The sequence below is a fragment of the Xiphophorus maculatus genome, chromosome 12 (assembly GCF_002775205.1).
Source record: "Xiphophorus maculatus strain JP 163 A chromosome 12, X_maculatus-5.0-male, whole genome shotgun sequence".
NCBI lineage: Eukaryota > Metazoa > Chordata > Actinopteri > Cyprinodontiformes > Poeciliidae > Xiphophorus > Xiphophorus maculatus.
In genome coordinates, this window is record NC_036454.1 from 18,795,720 (window position 1) to 18,813,492 (window position 17,773).

The window sequence follows — 17,773 nt, forward strand, 5'->3', positions numbered from 1 at the left end:
TCAGAACCAAATATCTCAAAGGTTATATGCTGCTTTCCGAATTTGAATTAAGAGTTACTTTGATCATTCTCACCAACTTTAACTAGAATAGCATGAAAATGCTAGAGCAACACAGAAAAGAAAGTAGAGTCACTCTATTTTTTTGGAGACCAAATTCTAGTAGAGACACAAAAAGACAGCCCTGTGAAAAATAAAATCTATTTTAATCTGTCTATAAACTTCCTGTTGACAGCTATAAATTAATCCTGGTTAAATTAATCAAGAAAGGTAGAATAACTTAATTCCCCCGATGAGTCTTACAAATTTCCAGTAATGCTCATTTGGAAAAGTTTAATATTTTCTTTCCATATAATTTATTGTAATACAACTGACATGACAAAACATTTTTGACACTGAAAGAGGTAATCCTGGTATCCACATCATAACAGTAGGTGGCAGTCTTATTTCTGCTTATTCTGTTTTGGTTGATTATTGGCTAATCCAGGCTTCCGTCGATATAAGGCGCTTTGTGGTAAGACATTATAGCTCTTTTTGTTGCCAAATTATCATTAAACTATTACGGTGCCATTTTTTTCAAACAAACTGGTGCGTGATTATTTTTGAAACACAATAATAGACATATCCTATTCATTACAGTCGTCAGGAAAGACGACTATTAGCGGCTGAACTTGTTAGCAGCTAAGCTATCACAGGCTATGTGGCTAGCATTAGCGTACTTCTAACATGTTGCTAAACTGAGGTTTCATGTCGTTTCTTTTATCCGGTTTATGCACCCATATTTACACGTAGATAGCCATGTCGACCGATGCCTTAAAGAAGAGAAAGTCGAAGGTTCTCCGCGGTGAAGGAGGGACCCCAGAGACGAAGCGAGGCCGGGGGGAGGTGGACCAGGTAAGCACACAACCAGAGAACCGACGCTCTGCAGACAGTGTGTCTTCATCTGATTTCATAACCATTTTTAATAAAATGAGAATATTAACGGATACAAAGTTTTGTGTTTTAAATTAACATGAAAAACCCTTTAACATTTTCTATAAAATATAACAAAAAATAGCTTCTGGATAGGAATAATTTGTTACACCTCTATATTTAGTCCCACGTAAAATGTCAAAAACTAGTTTTAGTAATTTCATAATCGGTGCAAATGATTCGAACACGTTTTCTCCGCATTTTGGTGTAGGTTTGCCCTCTTTAAGCTTAGGATATTTAGTTCTGAAGTGTTAGTGAGCACAATGGTAAGATTAGAAGAGCTGTCTGAGGCCTTCAGATTGTAGCGGGGATGTGGAAAGGCTGAGAAGAAGAATCTGAAATCAGCCTACAAGTGGAGGACATTCAAACAACTGTCAGCACAAGCTTGACATCCATTAAGCGCAGAGATGCTGCAAATCAGAGGCTCATCATCACACCATCCACCGTGAATTCTTGTAAATATTAGAGTCTGCTGGAGGAAAATATGAGGCCTAATGGAAAACAATTAAAGCTGAAGCAGAGCTGCGCCTTTATTATGTATGTGTGATTTTGTGCCCTTTATTCATTTTACCTGCTCATACACACATTGCTGCACGCGTGTGTAACCATAACCAATTATGACCAAAAAATTTTGTTTTTGATTTAGATTAATTGAAACCTTTTAACATTGATAACACAATGAGAGCAACACGGAAGAGGTGACCCATAAATACAGGTGGATTCTTAACTTTTTAATTATTGTTTCATTCAGGACGTTCGTGTCTATAATGAGGAGGGGGAGCTGGACGGCAGGGACCCCGAGCAGGACTACCTTCAGTACAAAGAATCCTGTGAGAGTCTGGCTACAGTCATGAGTGAGATCCAGGAGCTGAAAGCCAATGGTGCCAAAGAGGGGGTAAAACAATCAATTCATCATAAATATAGTTTCCCATCGTTCTTAATGGAGAGTACCTTAATTCAATTCAGTGTAGTGTGTTTTGTTTTCTTCACAATTCTTTATGGGGTTAATTATTTTGCTTTTGCGATTCAGTAAAAAAAAAAAAGTACTGCTTATGCATAAATGCCACCTATATACAGAATATATATTCAGAAGAAAGTGAAACTGGAGTTTTAAGTAAGAATTTGTTAAAAAAACAAATAAAAAAGGAGAAAAGACATTATGCCAAAATTAAGCATAATGGTTGCCATGAAAATTATCCAATAAACTGACAAGAAAGGGAACTGTCAGATCAGCATAAGTGAATGAAGAAATCTTTTTTTTTCATCACACATAGTTATACACATTGATCAGTGACTAACTACTTGCTACATTTAAAACATGTCTCTTAAAATTGATAATATTTCTTCAAAGGAATCAATAATTAAGAAGATGCTGCTGATATTTAGCTTCTCAGCTTCCACCCCTCTTGTATCTGCAGTGTGTGCAGTAAGAGGACCTTAAATATCTATATATCTAACTTGTGTGTTTCTCCTCAGAGTGCTGAGGTGGAGCTGAGACGCATGCAGGGCTGCATCCACTTCATGAACCTGAAAAAACTCAACCGTTTGGCTCATATGCGTCTAAAAAGAGGGCGAGACCAAACCCATGAGGTAATTCTCCCACAGGTCTACAATGGAGTTAATGACAGACAAAATAAGTTGAGTTGTACTATTCTATGTATTCTCAAAAAATGCTGATGCGAGTTCCCTTTGTGCTGATCACTGAAGGAGTGTTGAACTAAGCACTTTTGTCCTTGCAACATCTAACTGCAGTAGAGGCTACAGTCTGCAGAAACTGTTTGAGTGCGCTTGTGTTAGATTGTAAATGTTCACTGTAGATCATATTTATGCTCATTAATCTTTGATACCACATAAACCTGGCTCTCAGTTTTGGCGTATTGTCAGGTATAAATGTATTTGTGTTTATTTTGCGTCCGTCAGGTGATTCTTCTGGTGGAAAAACCTCACCAGCGATTTATGTTTCTGTCCTCAGGCAAAGCAAAAGGTCGATGTGCTTCATCTTCAGCTGCAGAACCTCCTATATGAGGTTATGCATCTTCAGAAGGAGATCAGCAAGTGTCTCGAATTCAAGTTAGTGTGAATTACTCTTTGTTAGATGAAACATTTACAGTTTTATTGAGACAATGTACGTCACTGACGTTGCACCAGTTTACCTTGGCATAAAGGACTGGAAGACGGTGCCGTGCAAAAATATTTATTTTGTCATGTTACAACCTCAGAGTTTGATGTATTTTATGTGAAAACCCAACAGAAAGTAGTGCATTATTGAAGATAGATGATGTATTAAATTTTATTTCTATTGAAATCCTGAAGTGCGGTGTGCATTTGTCTTCAGCCCCCTTTGCTCTGCTTCACCTAAATAAAATCAAGTGCAACCAGATCTGGTCACATAGTTTATAGAGACCACATGTGTGTAATTTAAACTCTGTTCTGTAAAGGCCTCAGAGAACATTAGGCAGTAAACATCTTCATTAAAATGGTGGCATCATCATGCTGTGGGGATTATTTTCCTCAGCAGAGACAGGAAAGCTGGTCAGAATTAATGGTAAGATGGCTGGACAACACAAAGCCAGAGAAACGAAGGAACGGTTTAGATAAAAATGTTTTAATGTGTTGGAATGGCATAGTCAAAGCCCAAACCCAGTTAAGAATCTGTGGCAACATTTAAACATGCAAGTTCAAAGATGCTCTACATTCAAACCAGCTGAGTTTGGTGTGTTTTGCAAAAATAATAATGTATAATCATTTAATTATCTGAGTGTTTATTCTGGTTGCAGCTGCAATAAGAAGGAAATGTGGTTCTACAAAGTCATCAGGGAGCCACTGACCACAAATTCATGCCACACTTTTCTGACTTTTCTTTGTAAAATATTTTCAAAACCATATTTTCTTTTCCTGCCACTTCACAAATACATACTATCTTATATTGGTCCGTCATATTAAAGTCCAATAAAATACATTGACGATTATGGTTTAATGAAGTTCAATAGATTTTAATACTTTTACACAGAAATGTGTATGAGACGTCGTTACTGTAAGCTTTTAAGTATTAAAATTAAACTTTAAAAACTTTGACCAAGCGACTCAAAAAATACATACGAACAGCACAATCCAGTTACACTTAAAGCAATCCTCAAATGTTTCACATTTTCAGATTTATATTTTGTCACATTGATTAGCATCTTTCCTGCTTCAGATCCAAGCATGAAGAAATTGACCTGGTGAGCGAAGAGGAGTTCTTCCAGGACGCTCCGCCGGAGATTTCCAGGCCCAGCCTGACCAAAAATGACCCCCACCAGCTGACACTGGCAAGACTGGACTGGGAGCTGGAGCAGAGGAAGAGGTGAAAAACTGGAAGCAGAGTCATCCAGAGTTGGAATAACTTGGTGTTGCTTTTATTAACTCTTGGAGAGATGAAAGAAGTTGTTAAGCGTTAGTTTTTGGAATCCAGGTTGGCGGAGAAATACGAGGAGTCACAATCCACAAAGGAGAAAATTCAGAAGACCATAGAGGTAAAGAAGGAGCATCTGATAAGCCTTCAGCCTGGACTGAATGCCATCATGCAGGCAAGTTATAAAAAATTACAACAGAAAACTGCTGTTATTCTGTTTTTGTTGAAATTCTAAGCTAGAGAATTTCCTCCTCATGCTTTGTCTCCACAGGCGTCTCTCCCGGTGCAGGAGTATCTGTCCATGCCATTCGAAAAGACCCAGAAGCAGGCAGAGATTGCCCGTCACCTTCCTCCTCCGCTCTACGTGCTGTTTGTTCAAGCAAATGCTTACGGCCAAGCCTGTGGTGAGTCAAGACAGAATATACCACAAATAAAGAAGAAATCTGAGTTTGACAGCTCACCATGCAGTTTCAGTTTGATAACTGATTTATTTTTTCCATATTTCAGACAAGAACCTGAGTGTGTCGATCTGTGGTGACGTGGATGAGGCCAGGGCCCTTTCCAAGCCTCCTGATGATTCTCAAGGTACATGGAGCGCCATGTTGATGCCACTGGAGTCTGTCCACATTAAAAACTCAGCTTCTGTCCATTTAGTTGGATTTTTTTTAACATGTATGTTCTTCAAAATGTGACATTGTTGTTCCCAGATGATGAGAGTGATTCAGATGCAGAAGAGGAGCAGGAGAAAACGGTGCGTTTCAGGCCAGGATGCACACACGCACTCGCGCGCGCACACACACACACGGACACACACACACGCTCAGAGGTTAGTGAGTTCAGTTGTTTTATAAATAATACCCGTCTCTGGGTTGGACACAGAAACCCTTGCCTGAAGTTTTGCTTTCTACACACTGTGGTCGGGTGGCTCAGAGAGTTTCAGCAATCGATCGATGTCTACATCCGGAGGGGAGTGGGGGATTCTGGGAAATATTTACCCAGATTGGAGAGGTGACTGTAACCTGAGTCCGTCTGGGACATGCACTCTCAGCAGCATAGAAAAGCTGGATTTTAGCATCTAAATGGATGAAGCTTTAGTTGTGACTTAAAGATATGGTTTATGAAGTGAATGTTGTGACACAGTTTTAAAAAATAGCAATTAGAGTATTTTTTCCAGGTATAACAATGTTTGAAAGAGAAGGTGAAAAATATGTATTTCCTGAGTTTATTTCCTAAAAATTGCAGCCATCCATCTGCTCATTTTTCATCTGTCTGCGCATTGGTTTTTCTGTTCATCCATCCATTAGTTTGTTTGTTCATATATCCGTCTGTCCATTGATTTGGCCGGCATTCATCCTTCTGTCTGTCTGTCTCTCTGTCCATCTGTCTGTCAGACCAAGCAGTAAAAAGGCCTGCATTGAAAATCAACCAGCTCCAGTCCTCAACATCCACTGTTCTGTATGTCTGTCCCTAGTCCAACACAGGGCTCATTTAATAATAATAATAATAATAATAATAATAATACATTTTAATTGAAAGGCGCCTTTCTGGCACTCAAGGACACCGTACAGAGAACGAAAAATAGCAAAAACAATAAAATATAGCAATTAAAAATAGGTAGAATAAATACACAACAATGTATCTATATAAAATCTATATGTAAATCTATGTAAAAAATCTATATAAAAATCAAGCAAACCAATTGTGTCATGTTGAAAAGGCAGATCTAAAAAGGTGTGTTTTAAGTTCGGTTTTAAATTTAGGGAATGAATTTATGTTTCTAAGGTGAGGTGGTAATGAGTTCCAGAGTTGGGGGTAATTTGTCTGAATTACCCAGTCATCAGATTCTACTGGAGCCTTTTAGTGAGCAACTTAATTGCTTCATGTATGTTGAGCCAGGAAAACATGGAGGACTGGACTCGGCCACGCCTGCTCTGTTATTGTGCCCCAAAACTCCCTTTTTTTGTCTTTCTCAATCTTTTACCATCAATTAATTCATTATTTTTTTTATTTTACCTTTTAATAATCTTCAAAGGTAAAAAGTTAAACTTTTATGTCATAACGTAGTGCTCTCTGCAACCTCTAATTTAACAAACAGAAAATGCTTTTTTCCATTTCTCCCCAAGCTTTTCAGCTCTTTGGTTCTCTTAACTGCATCTCATAAACATCACGAAACATCTTCTGCCTTTTCGTGTTTTCTGATGTTATGTCTTGGTGGCTGTGTGTTTGACAGAAGAGAAGGAGGCCGACCACAGGTGGACAGCTGGATGACAAAAGACGAGAGATGCTAAAAAGACACCCTCTGTCTCTCAGCTTGGTCCTTCAGTGTAAAGGTAAAAGGTTTTCTCCATTTCTTCTTTTTACACACCATACATCCTAATATTTACAGTTTTTTTCTCATGCACACTTTGTAATCTGACCGCATATTTGCTGTGCTGCGATGTAACTCTATATTTATGGTTGTATGAGGGAGAAATCGTGAGCGGCTCTGCTGTGGCATGACACCGCTTGACCCTAGTGTTCCCTCTGCTGGCAACAAAGGGAACATGGTGACAAGTTATGGGGGAGATCTGCATTGCAGGCGTAACTCTACCTAATGGGGGAAGGGAGGGGAGGAAGCGGAGGGAGGTAGATACTTGCAGCATCGTAGGTCTGCAGCACCTACAGCATCTTGTAAGCATTTTCTCTCTCTGCTTTGTTTCTACCCCAGTCTCCCTTCATGACCACCCCCCACCCCCTCACTCTGCTGCCAGCAGCCTTTTTAGTGCAGGAAAAGCAAAAAGAGAGCCATGTGAGTGATTGACGGCGTGTCACTGAGTTCAGCGTTACTGCAGAGACAGGATGTAAAAAGATGACCATCAGCATAGTGTGTGCTCCCCAGGTGCGGCTGGCTGCCACACTGACCACGCCCTATTGTTGCTCTCTAACACCCTGCAGTCTGAAGTAAACCCATGAGAGCTATCACTGGGAGGATTAATGAAGGAAGGATGAGAGCGTGTTAAGATAGCAGTGAATTGTCTTTTCAGGATGATTTATTTCCCTCATTATCCCTACAGATGGCAGCACTCTGCATCTCTACTTCTTCTACCTGATGAATCTGAATATTCTGACTGTGAAGACAAGAGTCTCTACCTCCACAGACCTCAACGCGGCCATCAGCGCTGGGTGTGTATAAACTCAACTCTGTCTTAGGGTTCCTATTCAATCTGGAAAATTCTCGAATGTTTTTACCTAGACCCTTAGTCCGGTGAAAGAAAATGGCGTGGGAAAAATATGTTTCCCACAATGATATAGTTAAACCTGTTTTTAATATCCATCAGTCTGTCCTTTCATCAGTTGTTGGTCTATTCATCTTTTCATCTGTTTGCACCTTATAAATCAGATTGTCCATCCAATTAGCTGTACTGAATAATTTATTCTATTGATCATTTACTTTGTGATAATGTTGAATTCTTTCTCTCCCATTGAACAAATTATGTCACACTTTTTAAAATAATCCATATAATATATATAACTGCTATTGAAGTAGGGCTGAAAACAAACAAACAACACTGAAAACAGATTAAGAGTAGTAATGAGATACAGTTACTGTTAATCAAATTAATTTCTATTTTTAAAGGCTTCAGCTAAACAAAAGAGGATGCAAAGAAAAACTAATATGCTAAGCTAATTCTGTGCAACTATTAGTAAAGCTTAAAAGAGAAGTGTTTATTAATAAGAAGTTGAATATTTTACATATCAAGTAAGTTGATTTACATAAAAATTTCATCAAATGTGTATTTGTCAGTGGAGTTTAAAGAAGCTTTTAAAGGGTTAGTATTATCTATTTTCCGGGCACATGGTGCCATTTTGTATTACAATCAACAATGCTACCTTCAGTTGTTATAAAAATGCTGTATATATCAAATGTGACGTAAGAGAAATCTTACTTAGTAATTTGACACATTGAAATTGGGCCCTGTCTCTTTAAATACCTCCTGCCCTTTCTGACACTTTGCTTTCACCATCGCCACATCAACGTTTGTCCGTTGCACCATTTACAGCCATCTTAGGAGTGTTGGACTGAGAGAGAAGTAGTTCGTATGATGAGCTCAGCATACATACAGTTCCGCCAGGTTTTTGCTAATTGCTGCTGCCTCTAGTCTGAAGGAGCTGAGAACTCTTATCCCCATGGAGGAGCTGTGTGGAAAAGGACAATTCTTTCCACCCTGATTGTTTGTATTTCTTCTTTAAAAAGAGGCTTAAAAGGACTGAGAAGTCTGAAAATTCAAGTCTGATAAAGTGTTGGATTTAGAAAGCTCATAGAAACCCTGCCTTTAAGAACCTAAAGATGGTGTAACAGTGTTTTCTTTTCTCCAGAGAGCTTCTTAAATCGGAAACTCTCCTGAGCTGTCTCTACACCAGTGACCAAGGAAGAGAAACTCCCAATCCAGCCAACCGCTACCAGTTTGACAAAGTCGGGTAAGAACATCGAGCAGTAGAGGAGAATAAAAAAACGAGCTCTTGATTACAATGTTACATGTCAGTATATTCAAGAAGGATTAACATGTAATTCTACTTTAGGATTGTTTCCTTTGCTGACTATGTGGATGAGCTGGGATATCCCTACATGTGGGTCCAGAATCTGGGAGGACTTCATTTCCCCACTGAATCATCAGAGGTGTGTGTTGACATCCTGTGGTGCCTCAGGAAAGCGAAGCTGCAGCTGTTAAATGCCAGTGTATGTCTGTGTGTTTCCAGGGTGTTCTGGTGGGCAGTTCTCTGAGCGCCAGCCACATGGAGACCACCATGAAGCTGCTGAGGGGGCGAGTCCTGTCCCGCTTGGCTCTGCACAAACAGTTTGCTTCTTTAGGTGACTCACTTTACAACTTATGTTAAATAATCCTAATTGTGGATCGCTGTGCAAGAGGTTGACTGTGTTTGTGGCTGCAGAGCACAACATCATTCCGATCTCCGCCGAGTGTCAGCACCTGTTTCCTGCCAAGATCATCTCCCGTCTGGCTCGGTGGACCACCATCACTCAGCAGGAGTACTTGGTAAATTCAAGAAGAAACCACTTCAACATTTTCATTACAAGTTCACAGTGTTGCTCATGCTCAGCGTAATCTCATCTGAAGGAACTGGCCTATACTCATCATGTGACTGAAGCTGGACTGGCCAGAGAGACAGACCTGTACTTTATGGCAGTTGTCGAAAGAGGAACAGGTAAGTCCAGTCACTGACACCATAGATGGAGTCATTTGTTGTGAAGCTATAAAAAAAACACGTTGTGGCTGCTTTTCCTTTAGCGCGTCTTCACGCCGCTGTGGTCCTGAGTCCCCGCTACCCAGAGATCTCTCCTCTGTTCTCTCTGTCCCTCAACTGGAAGGGAGAGTGCAGCGGGCGCAGTGATGACAACCTAAGAGTACGGACATTTCAGCTTAGTATATCCTCAAATTCTGTTCTCAGTTTACTGTTTAGTCCTGTAATACAATAAGTGCCTTCCAAAAGTATTTATGCTCATTTAACCTTTTACCATTCGGCCCTGTCGGCAAGCCAAACACAAAGTAGTGCATAATATGAAGTGGATGAAAAAGAGGATTTTCAGATACTTGTACCATTAAATATCCGTCCATACTCAGCTTTTTGTCTTCTAGCTTTGGACATCTAGAGACTGAAATTGATCTTTGCTTGATTTTAAGGGATGTGAATACTTTTGCAATATTTTATGTAATGTTTTATCGTCTAAATATCTTTCACATTTTTAGGCCATGGAGAGTGAAGTGAATGTGTTCAAAAACGAGCTACAGGGCCCAAAGCCTGGGCATCAGCTTCTGACCAATCAGATCGCACGCCTGTGCGTCTGCTTGGACGTGTATTTGGAGACAGAAGTGCAAGATGACAGTGTGGAGGGACCTCGAGAGTTCCCACGAGAAAAGATGTGTCTGCGTACTGTCAGGTATCCAATTTTGTCAGAAATGATAGATTTTTAATTATTATGTAATTGTATGCTAAATAAATTTACCTTTAACATCCTCTCTCTCTCTTTTTTTTTTTTTTGTCTAAATTCAGGGGTCCAAACCGCCTGAAGCCATTCAAGTACAACCACCCTCAGGGCTTCTTCAGTCACCGTTAGACCTGCGTCCATATTTGTCCTTCTGAAATTGTGTTTGTATCTCTTAACACAAAGTCCCGTTTTAAAGATTTTGAAAATAAAACCTCTCCTTGTTGTCATCTTTAATGGTCATAGATCTGGTTTGTCTATGACTAGCAGGCTCTGTTTCACACATTGTTTTCCATTTAATCTCTTGAATGTCCTCTGTTCTCCAACCTTTGTCTTTCCTGCTCTATTTTTAGCTATGTGAGAGCAGGCCGATTATTATTCCACTGTGGTTCAGTGGAGGGGTAAGCTGAGTCATTTCCACAGGGACAAATGCACACACAATGCAACATTTTGCATTTTGTGTGCAGGTAACCTTTGACCACTCTTTCATTGTCTAGGCTTTCCTAGTTTCAGGGCTGCTTGGTATTGAGAATTTTGCTGAGATGCATTTCACTTTTTCGATCAAACAAATGTGGGAGGTTCTTTGTAATTTTGGGAAGAGGAGATGTTTTGAAAATTTCTTATGAGCCCCTCTGGTGAAGATGATCATTGCTGACTGACCTCAGTTTGATGATTTTCACTCATCAAATGTGAACAGTTCTGCAGAAAGCTTAATTAAACCTCACCCTCCATAGAATTAAAACAAGTGTTTTGAAGAGAAAATGTATAGACAGCAGAGTGACATCCTAGAGACAGCAGTGAGATATTAATTTGACAGTATAAGTACAGAGATGTGGAGAATATGAGACAGCACTTGTACTGGTGCTGTGTCTTGCAAAAGTATTCAAACATCTCAACCTTTATTTCAAGGTGTTTGTATTTTTTTTAAAGATTTCGCGTAATAGCTGAGCACAAACTAGTGTAATTTTGAAGTGGAAGTAATGTGTTTTTTTACAAATAAAAATCTGAAAAGTGTGGCATGCATTTCTTTACAACCTTTCTGAAGAAATATCTTGCAGAACCATCTTACCCTGCAATTACAACTGCTTTACTTTTCTCTCCATGGCTTAAGACCATTCTTTGCAAAAATACTTAAAGCTTAGCTTTTTTGTTTTTTTTTTTACAATGCAAAGATATCAAAATAATATGTTTAAATAACTGAATTGTAATGTTCTCAGGATAGCAGAATTTTTGTATAGGTTAACTGTGGTTATCCTATATTAGTGTACAAAAGAGAGCTGTAGGGAGGGAGGTTTATTTAAATAGCTCCACTCATGCACTAGCAGGACATCAAATGAAAAAGAAAACAAAAAATAAACATTTACTAAATATGTCAAACATTTAAAAGCTTTGCGTGAAGTAAAATAAAAATGCTCATTTAAAAACAAATCCAGTCTTGAAACTCAAGCTTCAATAATTAATGATTGTGCAAACAGTTAATCAGATCCTTTGAAAAACTGCTGTAAGCGAAATTGTTTTTACTCCTGATTTGAAGGAGCTGACAGTTTCTGTACAGCTCAGGTTTTCAGGGATTTTAGTTCTGCTCCTTGAAATACTGAATTAGCTAACGATAGGTAATTTAGTAGCACATTTCATATGATCAGTCAAAATTTAATTTGATTCTAAATCGACACCAAAGTTTCATGTTTGTCCTGTATTCTTTATCCTCACTGAGTCAAGTTCTATGTACAAAAATCGGTTTTCTGCCATAAGCTGGAGGGCACTCTGACTCATCCACTCCTTGGTATTACACCTATCGGGAGGTTAGAGGGCTCAACAAATGATGGCATAATGCCAGTGAGGATCCAGTCCTATATCAGTGATGAGGAATCTATTTTTAGTATACGTGGAGTTTGCATCAAAAACATGCTGCTGTGGTGGGAGGGGCTGGAGGCAGAATGGCTGCAGGAGGAGGAATTACTTTACTCTGCTTCTAATTTGGTGCTCTGCAGCTTTAGTGAAGTATTGTTTGCAATGAGGACAAACCTGCCGGAGTACGCATCCTCAGAGTCAGCAAAAAGTGTGTCCAGTGTGTTGTCTAGTGTTGTCTGTACACCTAATTAAAACTACACAAGCATGTTTTCTTGCTTGATGTGTCAATTTTGCAATTTTTCACATCTGACAGTTTGAATAAGGGAAACCACACCCTGTTTCTGCAGCAGTTGCACGCTCTGTAGCACCAATGCTGGGAATTTCCTACAAAGATAATTGTCTCATATTCAATTGACGTAGTCAGAAATAATCAATTGCATCTGTCCCTATTGATTGAACAAGCGGGTTCTGAAAATGAACAGCCTCTGCTGCTGTTTTTACATGTTTATCCCCTCACCTTGGTAATAAGGAATCAATAGTACTAATTTGGCTCATAAAGGCGCTGCTGTTACTTAGACTGAAGTTGCTCCGTGAAGACAGGACTACTGATTTATACATGAGTGTGATCCTCTGCATGTAAGGCAGGGTGCAGTGGCTGCTGAGGACGGGCACAGCTCCCCCTCTCTTTAGCCGCAATGCAGTGCAGTAACTCCCGGCATTTACCTTTCTGTGGTCTCACACCTTGTATGAGAGCTTCTGACACTTCATTAATCTCTACCAAGAGTTCTTACGCTGCACATTTCAGCAGGACTGTAATATTAAAAAGGAAAAAGAGAGAAAATGATGCCACACAGACTTTTTATGATTTTTTTTTCCATTTTTTATTTACTGTTTCATTTTGCATATTCTCAGCAGTTTATACATAGCACAGTCATCATTGTCTTAGCATTTGCAGACTGGAAGAGTGAGACGCCATCGTTCACCTGTCTGGAGAAGCAGCATTATTGGTGCACAACGAGCAAAACTCAAGTCTTCCTTAAATTATTCATCTGTAAATAGAATATAGAGATTTCTACCTCCCTTAATAAACATATTTATATATATTCAATATTGCTCACAATCATTAGCTTGACATAGTTTTGATATCTCTGCCCTTGAAGGCTCATGAGGGCCCTGCCGGCCCCGTCAGGATTCAGTTTAAATGCACTTGATGTCCGTTAAGGGCGGTTGTCACATTCACATAAGGAGTTTAGAGCATTCTGCATTCACTACAGTCATACAGTCAGAAGCTTTGGAGGGTGGGGGGGTGTAGTGGCCATACTTGGGGAGCGGTGGGGTTGTTTGCTACAGAAATCAATATTGCTTACATACTGTTACCTGCCTGAACAGCTGGGTGCGCCCAGCTCCTTCCTCCTGCTCTGCACCCTTTTTCTCCTTCATTCCTACTCTGTTCTTTGGCATCTCCTTCTCCTCCACAGGTAAAAATGCAGCTGTAAGTCTCACTTCTTGGCCTTCTCCTCCTTGGTTTCCTTTGACTCAGTGCTAGAGGACTTTTCAGCTTTTTCTGCCTTCGCTCCTTTACTCTCCTCTTTACTCTTCTCGTCTGGCTTCTTCTCCTCCTTTTTGCTCTCGGTTTTCTCTGTTTCTACCTTGGCTGCGGGTTTTTCTTCAGGCTTTTTTTCCTCTTTCTTGCTTTCAGTTTTCTCTGGTTTTTCTTCAGGCTTCTTCTCCTTCTTGCTTTCGGTTTTCTCAGACTTTGCCTCAGGCTCTGGTTTCTCCGGTTTGGGAGCAGGGGGCTTCTCCTCTTTAGCAGGAGGAATGCTTTCTTTGGGCTCAGGTTTTGGAGCAGGTTTGTCCTCAGCGGGCTTGCTGGGAGTCTCAGGTTTCGATGTTTCCTCCTTTGCCTTCTCGTCCTTCTTTGCAGCAGATTTGTCCACCTCTGGCTCTTTTTCCTTGGGTTCCTGCTTCTTCTCCTCCTTCACAGGTGGCTCTTTCTCTTTCTGCTCCTCTTTGGCTGGCTGAGACTTCTCTTTCTTCTCCTCCTGTGGGGTGTCTTTGGCAGCAGCGGGCTTAGCGCTCTCCTTTTCTGGAGATTTTGGTTCGGGGGTCTTGGGTGCTGGAGATTTGGATTCGGGGGATTTACTGGGAGGGGATTTTGACTCGTCTCCTGCAGGAGACTTGGCAGGGGATTTGGGCTCAGGGGATTTGGCTGCTGGTGATTTGGATTCTGGAGATTTTGGAGGTGATTTAGATTCTGGTGATTTCACAGCAGGAGATTTAGCTTTCTCTTCTTCACCTTCTTCCTCTTTCTCTTCTTTCTCCTCCTCCTTTTCTTCCTCTTCCTCCTCCTTCTGCTCCTCTTCCTTTCCCTCTTCCTCCTTCTCACCTGCTTCTTCACCTTCTTCATCCTCTTTGGTTTCCTCGTCTTCCTTTTCCGCTTCCTCTTCCTCTTCTTCTTCTTTCTTTTCCTCCTCTGCCTCCTCCTCCTCTTCATCCTCTGCCTCTTCTGTCACCTCTGTCACCTGTGTCTCATCCGTCTGTTCCTCCACGATCACAGTGTCTGAGATCTCCTCGCTTTTTACTTTGATGTGGGCTGAGATCCTGCTCTCCAGGTAGGTGTACGGGCTGCCACCTGACACAAAGCGATTCTCCTCTCCCTCCAGCAGCTTCCTGTTTCAAAACCACAGATGGTAAAAATATTGAAAACCTTTGGTAGGAGTGTCTAAATAGTAAAAAAGACGTTTGCACTTTGACCCTAGCAAACCTGTATGCAGCGATCTCAATATCCAAAGCCATCTTCACATTCAGGAGTTCCTGATAGTCCCTCAGCTGACTCGCCATCTCCCATTTGGTTGTTTTCAACTCGTTGTCAAGCTGATTGATGGTCTCCTGTGAAATGAAAACACAGAAATCTTAAGATAAAGAGTCACACTGAACATATGAGGAGATTATGTGTGAGTGGGGAACAAAGTGCCTATCTGGTACCTGGAGTGAGTTGATGTCATCCTGGTGTCTGTCTTCACTCTCCATCCGCTGCCTCTCCAGGGACTCCTTGGCTCCTCGGAGGGTCTCCAGCTCGATGGTGCGGCCCTGGAGCTGGCGGCGGTACTCTGCGATCTCCTCCTGGGAGCCACGGATTGCATCCTGGTTGGACCTGGCAGCGTCGGACAGGCGCTCCATGCGCACTGCAGGTGTACAAAATTAAAGGAAAAATTAAACATTTAGAAGCCACGTTTCTGTTTTAGTTTCACAGCACCGATTTATATGCATGTCAGATTAGATTTGTCATCCTGAGACTTTTTGGCAGTCCCTTCCTTCACCGCTGGGAGCGTGAGTAACCTTGACACTGCCCACCTGTCATTCAGTCTGACTCAGCTTCCTCCCTTTCAGGAATGACGCTCTGCTGCAGTAGGCTGGACTCAGAGGTCACTCAGTTTGCTCTTTTTACTCACTCAGAGCAGCATGGAAATAGGCTGCACAAGTTTTATGGCACCATTGTTGGATTTGCAGCACAATAAAGGCTTAAAGGTCAGAGGAACTGTGACTGTACTATTTTTTTATTTTTACAAAAGATAATGAGCCATTTGATTATTGCATGTAGGTACAAGTACGTAAATTTAGAAGAAGACGCACTGATCGAGGCGTTAATTTGTCCTGCTGTCTGAGCAAGGAACTGTGTCCTTGAAGAGGAGTTTTATTTTTTGCATCCATTACCATAAAAAATGCACTGCATGCAAGGGCAGCAAGCCAGAGTGCAAATGAGTCTCCTCTCTGCGTGCCATCTCACGCAGCGCTGTCCTGTCTTTCTGCGAAAATTATCATTATGCGGCGTCGACGCAGCCACCAACTGCGGTGCATGTAATTGAAATCCGAATTGTATGCCAAAGTATATTTTTCTAATATTTTTTTTTCTCTTGTAAAAGTTTGCAACCAGATAATCAATGCGTATTAATAGATACGGTGTTGGTTATGTGAAAATGAATCTCTACAGCTTTTATATGACATGCAGAGAAACGGCTTCAGCACCATGGACAGAGGGACTTCGCAGCTTTTGCTCTGAAACTTGTCCCTTTGGCCAGCCTCACCTTTGAACCACTCCTCTGCGTGCACTGCGCTCTTTGACGCGTGGCTGTCCAATTGTGAGCGGATCTCTCGCAGCGCGCTGGTAACGTCCGCCTTGAGCGTGTCCCTCAGGTCGAAGCTCACCTGCGCGCCCTGAATCTGCGCCAGCAGCTCCGCCACCTCCTCCTCGTGGTTCTTCTTGAGGAAAGCCGCCTCCTCCTCCAGAGCGCGGAGCTTCTTGTCCAGCTCCAACCGCGTCAAGCGGCACTCCTCCACATACTTTTTCATGGCGCGGGCGGCAGCCTCCAGCTCCTCGCGGCTGCGCGCCTCGTCCTCCAGCCTGACCCGCAGGTGCTGGATGTCTTCCTCCAGGTGTTCGTGCTCCAGGGCGGCGCGGGTCTTCTCCCCGGTCAGCTGCTGCAGGAGCCCCCTGAGGTCGTTCAGCTCTCTCTCGTAGTGCTCCCCTACGGAGATGCGCCCCGCTTGGCTCTGCCGCAGCGCCGCCGCCTCTGCCTCCAGGTTGCGGTTGTGCATCTCCAGGTTGCGCACCTTGTCGATGTATCCGGCGAAGCGGTCATTGAGAGCCTGCAGGATCTCCTTCTCGCTCCTCCGCGTCATGTCGCCGTTGAAGGTCTCCAGGCTTTCGATGGAGGTCGGCTGGCTGTAGGTGAGGCGGCGGCGCTGCTGGGAGTGGAAGCCGCTGGAAGACACGGATGCGGGCCGAGCCTTGCGGTACGAGCTCGGGCCCATGAAGTGGTGGTCCACTGTGAAACTCATGTTGGCCAGGCCGGTGGAGAACTGACTGCAAAGGAGGGAGAGCGCTGCGCTTTTATAGGAGGGAGGGAAAAGTCGCTAGTCAGCACAAGGGCACTGTATTTTTAAAGAGACATCTTTTCCTCTCCCCCCCACCCTCAAAAAAAAAAAAAAAATCTACCGGCTGCCCAGAAATAACTCCGTTCGCACTGAGCAGCTGAGATGCTGAAACTACAAACCTCAGTATTAACTTTATATCATGCAACACGCATCTTAGAAATCCCCTCATCTACTTTTCTAATATATATATTTCTTTATTTATTTAAAAAAAACAACACAGTTTAAAACATGCAACCATGTCGCATTTCAATCCAACACTAATATTTATAAACAGCTCAGTTTAGTTTTCATCTTTTATTTTTTAAGATGTAAACCCATGGTAAGGGTGAGCTGAGGGGGTTTCAGTGTGTTCTGCTGATGCTTTTTATTGTTTGCTGCTGCAGTGAGTTTGCAGATCAGCCCTCCTGGGGATCACCTCAGCTGCTGGGCCATTGACAACATTCACACTTGCAGCGTCTGGCAAAAGTATTCACATCCCTCGAACCTTTTCCTGTTTTGTCAAGTTGACACAAGCTTGACTTTATGTCATCAGGATTTATATGGTAGAGCAATACAAGGTTCATATGTGTAAAATAGAGAATAAAGAAAGAAAATGAAACATGATTTTTAATACTCTTCTCTGCCCCGTTTCAGTGTTCAACTCCTAT

The 17,773-nt window shown here is 41.7% G+C and overlaps 2 protein-coding genes across 3 annotated transcripts; one reads left to right on the forward strand and one right to left on the reverse strand.

Annotated features, from left to right (window-relative positions):
* The first annotated feature begins 468 nt into the window (after positions 1-468).
* Positions 469-11,354, forward strand: thoc5 (THO complex 5). 2 transcript variants are annotated; one of them, XM_023344217.1, is made up of 20 exons: positions 469-511; positions 790-891; positions 1,721-1,864; positions 2,446-2,559; positions 2,942-3,039; positions 4,166-4,312; positions 4,421-4,535; positions 4,632-4,764; positions 4,868-4,945; positions 5,068-5,111; positions 6,591-6,690; positions 7,414-7,522; positions 8,717-8,818; positions 8,921-9,017; positions 9,098-9,209; positions 9,290-9,393; positions 9,475-9,562; positions 9,646-9,761; positions 10,105-10,295; positions 10,409-11,354. In XM_023344217.1, the coding sequence occupies exons 2-20, from the start codon at positions 796-798 to the stop codon at positions 10,470-10,472; spliced, it is 2,052 nt and encodes a 683-aa protein (XP_023199985.1). In that variant the 5' UTR covers positions 469-511; positions 790-795; the 3' UTR covers positions 10,473-11,354. The 2 variants fall into 2 exon arrangements, with proteins under 2 accessions (XP_023199985.1, XP_005804060.1); XM_005804003.2 differs by having other exon boundaries at positions 486-511; positions 794-891.
* A 1,699-nt stretch (positions 11,355-13,053) lies between these two features.
* On the reverse strand, positions 13,054-17,114 carry nefh (neurofilament heavy). The gene is made up of 4 exons (XM_005804002.2): positions 16,277-17,114; positions 15,177-15,376; positions 14,956-15,080; positions 13,054-14,861 (listed from the first exon to the last, which is right to left on the reverse strand). Exons 1-4 carry the CDS (start codon positions 17,028-17,030, stop codon positions 13,691-13,693), a joined length of 2,250 nt encoding a protein of 749 aa, XP_005804059.1. The 5' UTR covers positions 17,031-17,114; the 3' UTR covers positions 13,054-13,690.
* Between the last annotated feature and the right edge of the window lie 659 nt (positions 17,115-17,773).